Here is an 18,117-nt window from a genome sequence, read left to right as displayed (position 1 = left end):
ACTTTTTTTTTCCTTGCCCAAGTTTGAAAACTTTGTGAAAAGATGTTTCTTTGCGGCTTATACGAAGAAAAGTTTTATAATGTTCAGAACGTGCGACTCTTCAAATCTTGTTATTAGCAGGTGCGCGTTACCAGTTAGCGTATCGTGCTACGATTTCAGAACTGGATTAACACAATTCAGTCAGATTTAGCAGTCGTCTGTCAACTCTTGTGATGAGCTCTTAAATTTGGTTGTTCTATTTCTATGTTAGTTTAACAGTGACCATTGTATAATGAAATGGTTTTGAAAAATCAGTTATTTTTCTGTAATATTCTCTAATATTGTTATAACATATGGCTACAAATAACAAAGAAAAATCCGTTGTCAAGCACCAGATTAAATACACCAAATATATTTAAACGTGCCCAGATGTAGATGAATTCTAATTGATGGAAAATGGTTTCAAGGTATATGGTTAAAATAAAAAGGCCACACGGTGAATTGGTAAGAATGTACCCGAGCAAACTATATTCAGAAGTCTCGTATTTACAGCCACAGGATTCAGCATATTGAAGATTTGATTAACCGAATGATCAATATTATAGTTTACGTGGAATTATGATGTGTCCATTATTAAGAGCACTGAAAATATTACGTAGGCCTAATTTGGTTGCTTACTCCGTGTTATGAAACGTTGTAACCATCTATTCAGGAAGGTAAATTTGTTAAAAATAACATAATAACTCACTAGTTGACCCTTGAGACTTCTGTTTAAATCTTTGATTCTCTGTGTAGAAGGAGTGTATCTATTTCACGACTTTAAACAAAGATTACGTCATTTAAGGATTACAGGGTTCAAGAGTGGTATCAAAGATATTTCGGGATCATCTCATCTTCTTGAAAATGTAACAACTTTGACCATCGTATGCACACCTAAGGAAGTATTTGGGTGGCATGTTAACATTGGGTATTGACCAGGTACTGCTCAACTACAATACATTCAATTACAAGATAATTATTCACACATTCCCTGTACTTTGAACAGCCCGAAACATGTTTGAATGTAGAAATTCCCCAAGAAGGCAACAGATGATTCAAATTCTTTCGCGTTTTCGTTTCTGATACAGGTGTCTTCGTATTGTGAAATCGAAATTTTAGTCATGCCTAACAATCCTACCACTGACCACTACTTGCCTGTGTCCGTCAGATTGTTACACGTCAATTTAAAGAAATTCGTTAAGAAAGTAAATCAAAGACAAACAATTCACAATCCTAAAATTTTAAGGTTATCACCCGTTTGGAAACTTTGGTCACACCAATTTGTTTACTTTGGTATAGATACACTAACACCTTTTAGAAATAAAATAAACCTTGATTAGTCATACAATAACTTTGGCTAGAAACCTCTATCTTATTCATCAGCCTAGCAGTGGCGTTTTTATGCATCATTAGGTGATGGGGGGGGCCAAGCTGGGAATTGTCAAGGGGGGTGAAAATTCCTCATTCGCAACACCAACAATTTGCTTTATTTATGGCAAAATCTCCTAAAATTATTAAAGATCACAGTACTTCTTGGTTTTTGTTCCAAGCTTTAACAATCTACAGAATAAGGTTTTAAAATTATAGTTTTCAATAAACGGGATAGTAGATAAAGTGTTGCTTTTTGTGCATTTTTTCAGCGTCTAGTTTTTTTTTTCTGGAATCTCACATTCACTTAAAATGTAACTGTAGGATGCTAATCATCGTGCTTTCTGGTAGAGTGTTTAGCCTGTCACAGTAAACAAGACTACAACTAACTGTTTTTTTGATGTAAGGTCCAGCTGGTCATTTGAACAAATGACTGAAACATTCAATACTTCTTAGTTAAAGGTTATCTTGTTGATTTGTAATATTTTACAAGACATCTACGAATCAAGTCTGTATAATTGAAGTCAACTACATCAAAGAGACCTTCACATATTTATTGTTTTATAAGATACAAAAGTCAGAAAGAAAACAAGCAAACCAGAAAGAGAAACATGTTGACAAAAAGTTTTAGTGTGTCATTGATACATTTTCATTTTTACCACTCAATACCTTTCACTTAAACAACTCAAGTCATGTTACATATTTCTTTTTAAAATTCCTATAACCACTGTCTTTATCTGATTTTTCATGACAATTTCTGTTTCTTTGATTCAGGTTCATCTAAAATGGAAATTTCAGTTAATCCTAATGAATAATAATCATAAACTGTGACAAAGTGTATCAACAGAATCAAATATATTGATACCTTATCCTAAATATATGAAAGAAGAAATACAAATATAGTGAATTTTTTTATGGACAGATATTTTACAAAAAGAAAGGAACAACAAACATTTTATATAGCTGACAACTTATGATGTCTAGAAACCTTTCTACCAGATGATCAACTACCAAGCCTCTGTGCAATGCTGTTAACCCATTTATAGCTGAGTCAACTGGTTAAAAACTCTTCAACCGTTTTTCATCCCTCTGCAATATCTTGACTAAATTCAACTTCACCTACCTGTAACTAAGGAGACCAATTCTGGAAACAATCTAAATTTTATACACATCATTTCTTTGTTTGGTGCCACATTTCTGACATATCGCACTTTACACTCGGCTGGTAATTTCATACCAATAATACTTTCAGCACGTTCTATAACATCTTTCTCAGCATTTTCAGTATCTTTTGTAAAACAATAACAATGTACCACTGGAAGTTTCTCTGGAGCTATGGCAATTTCTTCATCTTTAAATAAATCCTTGAACGCATCCATAAACTCAATAGCTAAAGCTGGTAGGTTCATAGTTAAATGAAATTCATTTTCACAATCCTGATTTTCTAATCGTTTCTTAAAATCTTGTTTCACCACATTGCAAATAAAATCTCTTCCATCCATATTAAAAGTCTGTATTTTGTCAGGTTTAACTTTATTTAAAGTTATATTGTCATTTAAAGCTTTGTACGAATCAGGATTTAAATCATTAGCTAGAACTGTTACACCTTTTTTAGCTGCAGGTATAGAGAAAGGACCTACTCCAGCAAATACATCATATAACACATCTGTTTTCTCTAACAAATCAACTATATACCTATGTTCACCAACTGCAATAAAAATATTAGTTATCTATCAAAAATTATGATCAAATTGTGAACATAAAGACTTTATTCAGAGATTGTGATTCTCTTTCTGAAGATGTTAAGTTATCATTTAATTTTTGAGGATATATGATTTACATTTGACGACATACAATAATGATATCTTTTCTGAGGATATGATGTTATTCAAGGCTACAAAGGTCATAATTATTTACTAACCCTTACTTTGGGACAGTGAGTTTTAATAATTATATATATAATATAATTTTTTTATGAAGTATAATGTTATAAATTATAGAAGGATACATATATAAAACTATTAAAGGAGAAAGAGTATAACCTGTCATTTACAGACTCAGAAATTTTTAAATTTAATTATCTGAGGACAAAAATATTTTAATTATTTAAGGATACAAAATAGTAAAATAAATATATGAGGGCATAATGATACAATTATTATTTGAGGTTGAGGACATTATTTTTTTACTTAACAAGGTCTGTAAAAATTGTTTCATGGCACAAGTTTAATTTTTACGATGATTTTGTGGGGAATAATTTTCAATATCAATTGTACTTAACTATTTCATAAAATTCATTTCAATTAATTCAGTACAAAACACACGCCAAAATTAGTCTCAGCTATACTATACTTCAGCTGCTAAGACTAATAGCATTAAACCACAATCTTCTTCTTTCTCATTTCTACACAATGGCAAAAACAAGCTGTGATAGAATAGGTATCTGTTAATTTTCTTATGTCAACATCACATTGTCATCTCATTTTGTTGAGTATTGTATTTGTAACTAAATATTTCCCTAGTTTTTCTCCTCTAAGGCACACACAATTCACAGATGTTGCTACCTATATTCAATGTGTGGTGGGGTCATTGTTCATGTCACTTGTTAACAATATAGTAACAAGTTTTGTATGTATAAGGGCGATGAATCTAATTGTATCCACATCAAAAATTGCAGGCTAGCATGTACTAATACTTGTAAACTGAGACTCACTGTATTTAGAAAATGAAATTGACCACGTATTCTAACTTTCTCTTTTACATGATAACGTTCGTTTGTCATCACAGCTGTAGCAGGTAAATAATGACAATTAGTTAGAAGGTGTATTGAAATAAACACATTTTAATAACAAGATCTTATTGAACTAAGTTTAAGTTGTAACATCAACCTTTTAACAACTCTACTAAATATCACAATGCGAGATGAGGAATGATCAACTTGTTAGTTACACCTATCTTACTTTCCTGAACTCTTATCTGATACAAAGTCTATTTTAACATACAAGATGTGCAGGATGTGCTATATACTCTGTAAAATTCATTGAAATCATTCCAAAATATTGCTGTATCGTACACAGTATTTTCTTTTTTTTAGATGCATTTTGAATACAATACAAAACCAAAATGATAAACTAACCTAATCTTGTATTCCAATAGACTTTAGAAAAATCAAACTGAAAAGAACAATCATTTTCTTTTGAAACAGTCACATAATCTTCTTCTCCAGCTAATAATTCCATTTGAAAATTGCGATATGTATTATCAATAGAATCTAGTTTATTAATTACTGTTCTTATACCAGAGTGAGAATTCTTATCTAGGATTACCTCTCCTGAAATATAACAAGTATCATGTAAAAAACAACTTAAACTACCGTACTGCATGAAGGGAAGCAACTCCATTCTAGATTAGAGACAATGCTGTATGGGGTCCACAGAATGCAGATGGCCTGAGATGAATGTTGAGCATTCAGAGGGTTTAATTTTTACTGGCCTTCACTCATTTTCATATGTCAATTTTTGGCCACTTCAACATGATCTTGCTTCGTAACTAGGGTAATACCATTCCTCTTCCATTCCTGCTAATCTAATAAATGAACAGAGCTCTGAAACTATTGATTGAAGTTATTTCAACTTACCAATAATATGCTTGTAATCTAAAACTTCTCTCTTTAAATTCAAATGTGCAATATGGCCAATAATTGAAAATCCAGACACACTATCAATTATATCATCTGGTAATATAGCACGAATAACCTCTTTAGCACTTAAATTATCAAAACTAAGTTCTAAATCATAAAATTCTAATTTTTCATAATGGATATCATTTCCTTTAAAAATACTTTTCTCTTCTTGTGTGAAATCATCTGCAGTCGTTATTTCAGGTTTAAATAAAATCAGTTTATGAGTATTTTTATCTGGGTCATTGTCATCTAATTCTATCACTGGTTTTACCTTTTGTATCTTTAACATTCTTTTCTTTAAAATTTTCGTTTTCACTTTGCTGATATCTTTACAGTGCAGTTTCAATGCCGAAACTTTACAAATTTTCCTAAATGCAGATTTATCTAATGTTTTCATGCCTTTTATACCTTGTGGTAACTCATAAATTTCCATTACATCATTTTTTTCTGCCATGGTGAAATAATTTATCCAGTGAAAATATTTTGTAACAAAATTGTTTTTAGATGAATGAAGGATTCCTGTTTTTGATGTGATTGTGCTGTTTCTAATTGTTATAAAATGAGTTTCTGATACTTTATATTTATACGGCTGACCTTGATTGACAATTCGTCTTTCTGTTACCTTTTTAGGTAAATTGTACACTAACACGTTTTTCAAACGATGAAATAATCTGCTCATCTCATACAATTCACTTATCAATTGGTGATGAAAATTGCAAATATACCGAGAAATAGATTTAGGTAAGCGTGTTTATATTTTTAAGACTAATCTGTACTCCGCGACAAAAGATTAACATATTAAGAGTAGTCTCCCTTAAGTTTCAGACCACACTTAAAATGATAATAGTCCATGCCACAGTGATTTCTATGATGCACTGGCCTGGCCTTTTTGTATATTTCATAGTGCAGAAGAATTAAAATGCAGATCTAGACGATGCGTTTCGTTTTTTTTCTTCTGTGGTGAACATGAAATCCATGATCCAAAGTGCTATATACATTCTTGATCATCAGATTTTCCAAACTCTTCCAAAAACAAAATCATACCTCCTATTGTGGAGAATATCAATATAAACATTGTTGAATATTAACATTCAGTCCACAACTAACATCTTTTGATTAGTAATGTCCATCAGATGGTCTTCAAACCCATCAAAGAGATTTATCATCCAAACGACTAGCATTCATTGATCTGACTCATACTTTTATATAGATATCCAAAGATATGTCAAGCAAATACATGTTCAAGAAAGCAAAAAATAGACAACCACTGTCATTATACACATGGTTTATTTACATAATATACATACAAAATGAATATTTAATGATTAGACACTTGGTGCACCATAAGCATCTGGCATTCTTTCTATAGAATATCTGAAAAAAAAATGATGCATCAATGTTAGAAAAAAAAATAACATCTCAAACAAGTAGGAAAACTTCTTTCAGCTTTAATATGAGTAATGAGAGCTTTCTGAACCTGGTGATAGACACTCCAAAACTTCAGCTAAAAAACTATCTTATTACCTATCTCAAGATTTTAGTTATCAACAGATAGTCACAAGCAAACCATAGTCCTGTCCAGCAAAAAAGCTTTGTAATTCATCAAATAATAATAAAATAGACTTACTTCCTTCTTGTTGTGTACATTATAGGAACTCCTGGTATTTTTCTTATTCTTCTTTTTAAATCTTTATCATTGGTAGCTACTATATAACATTTATGCTATAAAAATATAAATAGACATGAATATATTTTATGAACATCTTTTTTAATCTTAAAGAAAATCATCTATCTGAAATACATTTTAATTAAATTTCCCAGGCAATTTTGACGAAAGTTCCATAATGCCACACTTTGTTTTTGATCTTTAAGACATCAGGATAAGCCAAAAGTATTAGAATTTGCAACATTAACAGCCCAAATTTTTAAAAACTACATCAAGTGTGATAATGTTTAATTCATAATAATTCTAAGTTAAAAGATAAAGTAAGCAATAATTGTGTCAATTGCAGGAATTTCTGTTAATAATTGTAGGCACCTATAGTAATCATATTTTGTTAAGATTGTATTTTGCATGGTTTTGGGTCAATTGATAAACAAAGTTAAAAATGTATCTACCTCTGTTACTCTCTGTACTAAACAATCATCAGCATAGGTACCTTTATGTAAACATGGTAATCTTTTAAATCTTGGATCTTTGATAATTCTAAAATATAAAATAAAATTTTCTTTAGAATGAATTACCATGGTACAATATTTTCTGCTACAAAAACATACACATCAACTTTGGCTGCAGTTAGTAAAACTAAAAACTTTCTCACTTACACTTACAGGAACATTGCGAAAACCAGTCTCCTTACCTTAATGCTACTTTATATTTTCTGCCTAATTTTTCCAATTCTCCCATCACACAATCTGTTATATACGGTATGCCTGAAAACAGAATTTGAAGTGGTTAATTCACATGAACAATGCAAGATGTTTCATTATGTGACATCTTAAAGAGCAAGTTACATTACAATGAGATAAAAATTGTGAATATGTTTTTTTTTTTTACCACAGATAAGATCGTTAGTTGTCCTTTCCATGCAATTATGGCACTTTCTAGCAGCAGGATCAAGAGTATGTGCCAGGAACTATCATCACAATGTACAACAATTTGTAATTACACCAAATGCTATTGTGTGTAATACACCATCAATATTGAACAAAAGACAATGAGAATTTAGAGAAAAAATTATCAGGCAAACAAAATATGGTCAAAATATACCAACTTACATTTAGCGTATAAACAATCCATCATTGATTTAAACACATCTAATTTGGTTTTAATAGAAAAATTAATAAAGTTGGTATCCAGTAATACATGATAAGGAGGACCTAATTGTGTGTTGTAATTAAAAAACAGTGCTGATGATGATTTTGTCCTAAAATAATAAAACAAACATGTGCCATATTTTGTTTAACAAAACATCTAAAACTACCTAATCAAAAATAGGAAAACAAAAATGAACAAAACAAATTAGCCCTTGAACTACATGTAGACAAATCAAATGGCAAGTCATTTTGCTTGTTAACTGACTATTTCATTAAGATTAATTTCATTCAATATCAATATCAAACTAAGCATCATCAAGCTTAACTAATAAAAAGTTTTTAACTCACTGTTGCTTGATTTTCATTTCTGGAACTTTCTTCTTCTTTTTATCTTTTATAATTCTATCATCTTTTTTACTGACAAATACAAAAAGAATTTTTAAAGATAGAGATGTAATTTCACATAATTATAGTTTGAGAACAAAAAGAATACTAATCAAGGCAGTGTTGGGTGTTACAGAAGAGACTCTCCTAAAGAAGCACTGGCTAAGGTCACATGAAGACAACATACTTCTTTAACATCAAAAAGTAACACCCTTTGTAATTAAAATGTCTGTCACTAAAATGATTAATATTTCTATTGATCATAAATAACCTTTGCAATAAAGACTTTAAAAATAAAAAATGAACCAATTTCTAAAAATCCCCAGTGTGCTTTATCAAATAAAGAATCTGTTGCAATGATTTATGACTATTAAGAATATATAAAGACTATAAACTAACATTCTACTATCTTTCAGACTTAGTCTTCTCTTTGTTGCAGCAAACTTTTGCTGCATTTGTCTTATTTTACCCTGAAAATAAAATTAATTCTTCATACTGGTACTCTGGTATCCCATTCCTTGATAATACAGTCAAGTAACCTAAGTTTGTGCTAACCTATTTTTCGTGCATCTCCGAAAATAATTAATAATTGACATGTGCGACCTCGACATTTGCTTGTTTTGATAAACATGGGTTTTCTGTACAATATAAGCTAGTAGAATGAATCCAGTAGTTTCAAGCAAGGTAAAATGTATTAATGTTTACTTTGACAAATACAAAATGGCGGATTTCAGTTATTACCAAATGTCACAATTTTTATCGGCCAAATTTCCTTATAATCCCACGCTGTAATCGGAATTCCAAAGGTCATCTGCTAGAATGTAGTATAATGAAAAAGGCCCGTGATAAACTAGCGGATTCTGTGTCAGTAGAAAAATTCCATGGAACACAATGTTATTCTTAAGTTGTTTCAATGACTTTGAGCAATAAATCACTCTTACGTTTTACTTATTATTTTTTTTTTGTCAGTCACTATTTTCTTTTTTAAATCATTATTCTTTGAAGGAATTGTCATTAGTTATAATGAAATATTATTAAAGATAAATACTAGAAGTTCATTATACCACTGGGTATCCATACAACGAGTTTTTCTTGACTTATTTATAGATCAAACATTGTACACGAAAATAGGTGACGCATTTTGCAGCCATTGTCGAGTTGGTTACTCATGAGTCATGAAATATGGGTCAAGGTGAGGAATTCATTAAGAAAATCAAAAAAAAATTTTGAAATTATTTTGTAGAATATCTAAGAAACTTCTAAGACATTAAAAAGAAAATTTGTGTTTTTTTATTCTGACAAAATTCGGTGTTGAATCCTTATACGCACTAAAATAGGTTACACCACTGTATATACCAGTATTTTGTTATATTCCAATGTTATAATACAATATTATAAACAAAAATCCTTGTTTTAATCATGTAATTAAAAAAAAAAGGCATAAAATTTCTTGCCATAAGCGAAAATTTCAATAAAAGGTTAACTAATGTGTTGGTAGAGAAATAAATTCAATAATATTGGATGATTTTCAGTGATCTACTCATTATTTGAAGATAATTTGACTCTCTACCCTAAACAAAACCAAAGCTCTAAATCTACTCATCAATCTTTGTGTAACCAGTCAACTACATTTAAGTTGTTGATTATATTCTATTCTATATTCAAGTGCTATATCGCCCGTTTAGTGCTGATGCACCTTAATACATTTCATTTTCATTCTTGTACTTGTAGTGATTCTAAGCTAATATAAGAGTCATTAGAGAGGATTCATTCTCATCCATAGCAAAGTTTGTCTGTTACGTGATATCTATCAATTTACATATAATCAATTTCATTGGTTAGTACAAAACGTATCTGGGTTCTAAACAGTTCCGAATACTTTTTTTTTTACCATTTTGTAATATTTCTATTCCTTTTTACACGCTGACCGGAAGTTTACAATAGGTAGGTTTAATTTAACTTTATCGTAAAGATCTTTCTAGGGGACATAATTATGCATTACTAAACCATTGGACAACAGTTAAATTTCTTCACGCAGAAATGAGTCTTAGGTTAATGTTTAAAATCTGTTCATTTGGTTTTATGTCTTAATCTAAGACTTCCACAAAAACCATTGAATTGAAATAGATTAACATACCTGTACAATTAACATGTTCAAATCTAGACAACACAAAAATTATACCAATAACCATTTATTTTACCAAGGTTATAACACAGAACAAATAGATTTAACAGTACATAATAGGAATAATTTCAAGTGCAATATAACACCCATATTATAATAGCTCTATCTTAAAAGATACATGGAAGTAGGACTGGACAATATATCCTGATCATGATAAATACTGGTCTAGGATTGATAGCATTAGTAATATCGACCCATTCGAAAATACTGAAATATCACCTTATCCTTATATATATAATTATGGTGATTTCCATGATATACTGTTCACTTTCTTTGTTCAGATATGATTGTCTATACAATTTTTAACAAGTCACTTTATGTAAGAAACAAAAACAAGTATGCATTGCTTTTGATAGACAATCATAGCTTTCTAATATATAAAATTTTGTTAGAGAACAAAAATAATGTTGTCAAAAACCAATAATAACCATGCCTAAAACAAATTGCGATATGATTATAATATATTAATGAAAAATATTTTCATTTGAATCTATAAACATGGAAGACAACAGTTTTGATTGAAAGTGATTGCTATATTGCATTTGTTCATATTGGTAAACTGACTGCTGTTACTGATCAGAGAATACAGCACTAAATAACCAAAAGCCCTAATGGAAACCAATGTCTATGTAGGTAACATAGATCCTATATATCACTGGTCCCAAATGTGTAGGTCTATATAAGAACCATAACCATCATTGTTTCAAAAATTTTCAGGACACCTCCCCTGCAAATTTTCAGAACTGTTTCATCACAATGCTGTGCTATTATATCCATCCCTTATTTACAGAATTGACTTTATCGATTTCTTTAGGACTAAACTGCAATATAGTTGTTATAGCTTTCAACATTTTCTGTTTACCTAATGAGTCCCCACTGATCATGTATTTATAAATAACATTTTTTAAATATTCCAAATTAGCCCCTTCCCTATTAATATCACGTTCATGTTTATGTATTACTTCTCTTAATCCTTCTAGTTCATCATGGAGTTTTTCTTCCTTAGCACTTGCTGACAGCTGTAGTTCTCTCAAACTCATTTCTAATTGACGCTTTTGTTTCCTTAATGATGCTACCTCTACATCTTTACGTGCCTGTTCTTGAGAGAAATGCAGTATATTTGTCTCTTCATTGGCACTAGTTTTAAATAATAATCTAGACACAGCTTCCTCTTCTTCTGAATTCTGTTTAGTAAGGGCATGAGAACTAGAATAATTTACAGGTTCCTGGTTGGGAGAAACAAAGTCATTAGCAAGGGCAGTGGTTCTTAGAGTATTTAAGTCTTTTTCTTTCTCAGCCAACATTGAAACAGTTCTATCACGTTGTTTCTTGACAGCCATCTCTAACTCAGCTATTGATTTCTGATGTTCTTGTTCCATTTCAAAAATACGGTGTTTATGTTTCTCTTCTATTGACAAAATAGTTTTACTTAAACTTTCTACTTTTAATCTATGTTTCTCTTCACTTTCATCTAAATGAAGGTAGGCAGTCTTTAACTTTTCCCTTAGCTCTGAAACTTGATCTTTTAATACATCCATTTCTCTGTTATTGGAATTGTCCTGCAACATAAAATATTTGTGTAAATTAACGTAATATCAAGAAATCTGATAGGTAAATATAATGACAATAAAATGAAGGTGTTTGTATTTTTCACCAATAAGTCTCTGAATTGTTTTTTTCTATGGAGCTGATCTCCTTAAATTTGGTAAAAGCTCAAACTGAAATCTCATTATACTATTTGTTTGATTGTTAAAAAACCTAACCTTTGTTTTATTTTTAAGAACTGATTGTGCTCTTAGTTTATATCTCTCAAATTCTTCTTTAACATGTTCTAGTTCCTCTTTATATTTCTGACACATGGTTCTTTCTTCTTCTGATTCCATTAATTCTAGAATATAACATAGTATATAGATTTAAGTGTCATAGATTATGTGACTGACACTGTATAATTAGGTAAGGAATTGTACAATGTATGGCTATTTGCTATTGATTTTTGACATGGATTTTGAATATCATAGAGTTGTGAACAGCTGTTTCATATTGATCATCTGTTTCATACCAATAAAAACTGCTACTGAATCTTTGCATGTTGTGTACAATGACAACATATTGCAAATGCAACTTTTAACGAATTTTAAGATTTTGTTAGTGCGAAAGAACCCTTAAGGTAGAGTCACAGCAAGTCCAATGAAGAGTTTTATGTGATAAACTTACCATTAATATCCACAGGTTTTTCTGAACGTAAATTAGCATCCTTCAATAACTTCTGTAGTTTTTTAATTTGTTCAGCTATAGATTGTGAATCTAAATTACTATCATCTGTGGTAGTGTTTGTATCAGGAATAGAGTGAGCAGCACGAGCTAAAGCTGAATTTTCAATGTCTAACTGACTAACTCTCTCTTTTAATCTATGAATAGCTTGTTGATCTTGATATCTCAATCTCTCATAATTACCAACTACTTCTGATAGTTCAGCCAATTTAGTTTCTAGAGATGTTACTCTTTCTTCACTCTGTACAGAAACTTGAACAACTCTTGTCTCAGCTTCTGATGCTCTTAGAATCTCTTTCTCTACTTGTCTTTGAGCTTCATTCTGTGAAGATCAAAATGAGTTTTCATAACATAAATTCAACAAGAGAAAAACTCTGATCATGGTTTTTTGTTCAAAACCTCCATGGACTATTGGATACAGACTGTTAGGAATAGTTATCTGTCCTATCTGGTAGAAGAGAAACATCTAAATTTCATATCGCAAACAAGGGAAAAAGATCACTGTTTTGGCATATTTCTATTGGAAACACTCAACTATGGACGTACATAATACTAAAGTTAGTTCTAGTTTTCTAAAATATGAAAAACTGCCATAAACCTTCCAAACTATGAACTTTTTGGCTTTAACTGAACACATTTTAATCAGAATTAAAGGAATAGAATTAAAACCCAATAATTGTAAGCACCAAAGAAGGTCATGTCTTCAAGAACAGTCCATATATCAACAAAGCAAAAGCCTTACTTTCATAGTAGTCATTTCTTTCTGTAAATCTAATAACATAGGTGATGGTTGATTTGCTTTCTCTTCAGCAGCTTTTAATCTATCTCGGACTGATTTTAACTGAGATGATAAATTATCTATCTGTTTTTCATACTGCTCTTTAACCGATGGTACACTAGCTACTTGTTGTTTCATTGATGTTTCTACTTCATCTAACTACAAATATTTTGAAACAGTTCATTGAAAACTTTTTCCAAATGGAAATATTGTAGAATCATTGCAACAGAGATGGGAAAAACTATAATTAAATAATTCTGATGCACTAAACTCTGAACTTTATGAAAAAAAATATAAATGTTGAAAACAGCAATAACTCATGTCAGTAAATACTAACCTGCTGTTCGAAATGCTCTTTAGCCATTCTCTCAACTGACAGTAGTTTTTGTAATTCTCTTATCATCATAGCATGATCAGTCTGTTCTTTTTCTCGTTCTAATTGTTGGGTACGCAGACGATTTTTTATCTACAAATAAACAAGTTCATTCGTTGCAGCTCTCAAGAATCTATCTTTCAGAGCAATTCACAATTAAACTGTTACTGGTATTAAATATCAAATGAATAAAATAAATATATATTTTTTTTTAATTAAGAATAATTATAACAATTGTTTCTTTAGAAATTTAATCCTGATTCAAGAATAATTCATAAGTTAGATATAAAAAAAATATCAGATTTTTAATAAATCTTTCAATAATCTACCTCTGTATATTTATCATTCCATTCTTGAACTGTTTTTTCATGTTGCTGTAAAGTTGAGGAGAATTTACTTTGTAATTCTTCATATTCTCCCTAGAAACAAAATAACTGATTGAAAGTCAAATTTCAACAACACTTAACTAGAAATAGTAATTTTCCTCCTTTAATTCAAATTGAACTTTGGAATGTCTATTTTGCCCAAGTTTCCCACAATCATGAACCCCAACCTTTTAACCATATAAACGAACCAGATTATCAAACTATCATTCTGTTAAAGAAAATCCATGAAGAAATTCATATGGATAAATATTCTATAAGAAAGAAAATTACCCTTAGTTTCTTTTTATCAGCAACAAAATCAGCCTCAAGACGAGATTTCTGAGCTGTTACTGTAGATATTGTGTTGGTCAATGTTTTCAACTGATCTTTAAGAACACGCACCTCATCATCTTGGCTAGCATCTTCAGACTGAAAATAACATGACAAACATGATACTAGATCAGAAGACTATTTACTGTGCAAGTAGGAATGGGATAAGTTGAAGAAAGAAACAGGATATATTAACAACAGAAAGTCTATAAGCTTGGAAGTTTTTAAATGCAGCGATTTTATTGAATAATACAGTAGAATACAGCCAACTAGAGTACTCACACAAACAGTCATAGCCCTCGACACTCATATTGTTTACAATCTTATTGTTGACATCAAGGTATTAGATGCAGTTCGTAATACCTTGATATTGTAAAGGTGGTCTACAAGGTGCTATTGTTTTTGTAGCAACTGAAAGTAGGAGAGGTAAAGTTCAAGGTAATCTTACATTGGTATTTAAAGGATCTTGTATGGAAGAACCATCTTGTTGCTTTGTCTCCTTTTTGTCTGGTCTATTACTCTGCTCCGATAGGACTTTAACACTGGCTTCTAATGCTTCCTTTTCTTTAACAGAACCTTTATATGCTCTTATCACATCTAAATAGAAAAATTTTATCAAACATTCATGGAATCTGTAATACAACAAACTACTCATTACAACAATTTCTAACATAGCATTAAAATAGATAGAGAAAATTAAATTATCACTCAGAAAGTAAGGAAATTTAACTTGATGTAATGATATTGCTAGTTCACTACTCGAGTTGACATGTAATCATACAAGCAATGCAACATGTGAAAATGTAAACATTTAACATTAGAGATTACAATACAAAGAAAACTTTTTACGAATTAGTAAATTACCTCTCAACCTAGTTTCATATCGTGTCAACTGTTCTTTCTGACTTTCAATCGTTTTCAACAACTCATTTTTGCTGCTTCGATCCATATTTTATGTAGCATATTTGAGCTCTGTAATATTATAAAATTGAAAATTCCTACTGAACATTCAACTGATGCCACTTAAATCTGCGCATGCATTCAAAACTTCATAGCATCATGTGATACTGTAACAAAACAAAAGTAAATCGTAATTTATTTATTATTATGTTAGAAAAAACACAGCTTTTAGAGATTTTACTGATTCTTCTCAAGCTGAAAACTGTCAAATATCCATCAGAGACTGGTTTAGGACTTACTACTTCTATCTAAAAAAAATGGTATGATTATGATGGTGATTCTTACTCTTAGGATTACCAGTCATGCATTTCGGGACAATACGTACTGGCTTAACTCTGAGACACTTTTTTGTTGTTGAACTCGGCAACAATATGTGCAGAGTCAACTCGGAGACCTTGTCTGTCGCCGAGTTGACAGAGATGACAGATGTCGCCGAGTCGACACTACAGACGACAAGGCCTACTCTGATTCTTATTATTATTTTTTAAAGTGGTCCGAGTTGTCTTTTGCTTTGTTCGAGATGATTTGTTTTAAACTAGAACAACAGTTGCTAAGATAATCTCAGATGTCAAACTGATTGGAAATCATAGAATGTGATATTAACTCAGAAAATGTACAGCTTACTCAAAATCAAAATATAAATATTGACAAAATGCACCGGAAGAAGAATATTCGTCAACCCGGAAGTGAGAAAAAAAAGAACCGCGGCAATAATATCAAGAACAAAAAAATAAAAAAAAGAGATTGAAATAAAAAGATAAAGTGAAATGTCATAGATATCTAACGTCTCGGCGTCTATCCAAAATTATTTTTCATATCGCAGACATTCTTTCATATTTGACAAATCCCATAGTAGCCTTTCATCATAATCTGGACAACCGGAAGTCGAATACATGTGTGTGGTGTTTATGTTTTGATTGATACTGCTTATTTTTATTCTTTGAAAAAAAAGTTTCAGGTATTACATCAGTGTCCAGGTCCTGACAAAGTCAAAAAGACTAGTTCTGTATATTTGTAATATCCTGATATAGATTATCATAGCATTACTAATCATATCCACTCTAACTAAAAATATTCCACTATCACCCCATATCACATTTTTGATGTTTAATAGTGATGAGAACATACTCTCATAAAAGCAAGTAAAGATCTTTGTTAAAACAAGAAAAGTAAAACATAAAACTTCCATTCATTTCATTTTATGATAAAACAAGGTGCAAGTTAAAGGTTAAGATAATTAGATATGTTAACTAAGGATATCTGTGGTGGCCCATGAGCGCCATAGCTGTTTTATTATTTCATTTATGAAAAAAATATTCTTTTTAATTTGAATTCATTTTTATTTCACTTTCATTTTGATTTTGAATTCATTTTACTTTCATTTCGTTTTTTATTTTACTTTTATCTTTATTTTACCTTCATTTCGTTTTTTCATTTTACTTTCATTTTGTTTTTAAATTCGTTTTACTTTCATTTCGTTTTTTATTTTACTTTCATTTTTATTTTACTTTCATTTCGTTTTTTATTTTACTTTCATTTCGTTTTTTATTTTATTTTCATTTTGTTTTTAAATTCATTTTACTTTCATTTCATTTTTACTTTTTATTTCACTTTCGTTTTGATTTTAAAATCATTTTACTTTTTATTTCACTTTCGTTTTGTTTTTAAAATAATTTTACTTTTACTTTCATTTCACTTTTTATTTTACTTTCATTTTCGTTTTGTTTTTAAAATCATTTTACTTTTACTTTCATTTTCGTTTTAAAAAAAAAATTCTTCTTCATTTACTGCGCCATAGTGTCCAGATTATCCAGTCACACTTTCTATCATCCAAGCAATGACTAGTGTGAGCAGGAGTTATTTCCCTTGAATGTGCTCTGGCGAGTAACCTCCCCCTTAACGGAGCAAATAATTTTGTCTAAACGAAAATGGACAGATTTTAAGGCCCAAATTGCCAAACGTAGAAACCAAAGGGCAAGGGTACTAGTGATGGCGAAACCTTGGAATATTTAACTGTTCAAAGACTCTCAGAACATGTTGAGGGTAAATGTCAAAAATATCGCCGTCTTGGTCCCCTCACAATGGTGGAATTTAACGGGGAGATGTCATTAGATAGTATTAAACTAGGCTGCTTGTCAAAAACATTTTGATATTCCATCTTCTTACAAATGTGATATCATGGCAGGAGATCGAGGGCCATCTTTCTCAAATATTGATCAGATCAGATCAAATCATTTAAATTACTTCACATCAGATTCGTTGAATCTTCTCAGACATGAACACAACAAATGAATATAATAGGAATATGCCTTCTTGTAGTGGTATTTCTACTAAAAAACCTGTCGGCACAAATATTTTGTCAGTTACACCATCAGCATCTGTTGCACGACCTCAAGCTTTCCCTGCCTCCATTTCCCTTGCAAGCATGCTGAATATTGGGAAATTAATACCCCCAGCACCCATAGATTAAAGATAGCTTGCGTTACAAGGTAACATACGCCCACTGGCAGCTGTCAGAAAAAATAAAACAGTCTTTTTCATGTGGGCGTATAAAAAGGAGTTTAATTCTCGCACGACCACATTCAA

General features: G+C 30.7%; 3 protein-coding genes across 3 annotated transcripts; all 3 read right to left on the bottom strand.

Moving 5' to 3' along the window:
* Positions 1 to 2,501: 2,501 nt before the first annotated feature.
* On the bottom strand, positions 2,502 to 5,501 carry LOTGIDRAFT_110690 (hypothetical protein; the record flags this gene model as incomplete). The annotated part of the gene is made up of 3 exons (XM_009048157.1): positions 2,502 to 3,094; positions 4,523 to 4,717; positions 5,024 to 5,501. The coding sequence occupies 3 exons, from the start codon at positions 5,499 to 5,501 to the stop codon at positions 2,502 to 2,504; spliced, it is 1,266 nt and encodes a 421-aa protein (XP_009046405.1).
* An 892-nt stretch (positions 5,502 to 6,393) lies between these two features.
* On the bottom strand, positions 6,394 to 7,985 carry LOTGIDRAFT_110834 (hypothetical protein; the record flags this gene model as incomplete). The annotated part of the gene is made up of 5 exons (XM_009048156.1): positions 6,394 to 6,442; positions 6,696 to 6,790; positions 7,187 to 7,274; positions 7,429 to 7,501; positions 7,847 to 7,985. Coding segments are annotated over 5 exons (444 nt in total), but the record flags the coding sequence as incomplete, so codon positions are not given.
* A 2,460-nt stretch (positions 7,986 to 10,445) lies between these two features.
* LOTGIDRAFT_212469 (hypothetical protein) lies at positions 10,446 to 16,205 on the bottom strand. Its single transcript, XM_009048155.1, has 10 exons — positions 16,156 to 16,205; positions 15,436 to 15,543; positions 15,020 to 15,168; positions 14,533 to 14,670; positions 14,206 to 14,295; positions 13,841 to 13,969; positions 13,468 to 13,662; positions 12,669 to 13,047; positions 12,218 to 12,342; positions 10,446 to 12,013 (listed from the first exon to the last, which is right to left on the bottom strand). Exons 2-10 carry the CDS (start codon positions 15,518 to 15,520, stop codon positions 11,222 to 11,224), a joined length of 2,082 nt encoding a protein of 693 aa, XP_009046403.1. The 5' UTR covers positions 15,521 to 15,543; positions 16,156 to 16,205; the 3' UTR covers positions 10,446 to 11,221.
* Between the last annotated feature and the right edge of the window lie 1,912 nt (positions 16,206 to 18,117).

This window comes from Lottia gigantea, assembly GCF_000327385.1.
Source record: "Lottia gigantea unplaced genomic scaffold LOTGIsca_12, whole genome shotgun sequence".
Classification (NCBI taxonomy): Eukaryota; Metazoa; Mollusca; class Gastropoda; family Lottiidae; genus Lottia; species Lottia gigantea.
The sequence above is the reverse complement of the archived record's forward strand: the minus strand, read 5'-3'. Positions and strand labels throughout refer to the sequence as shown.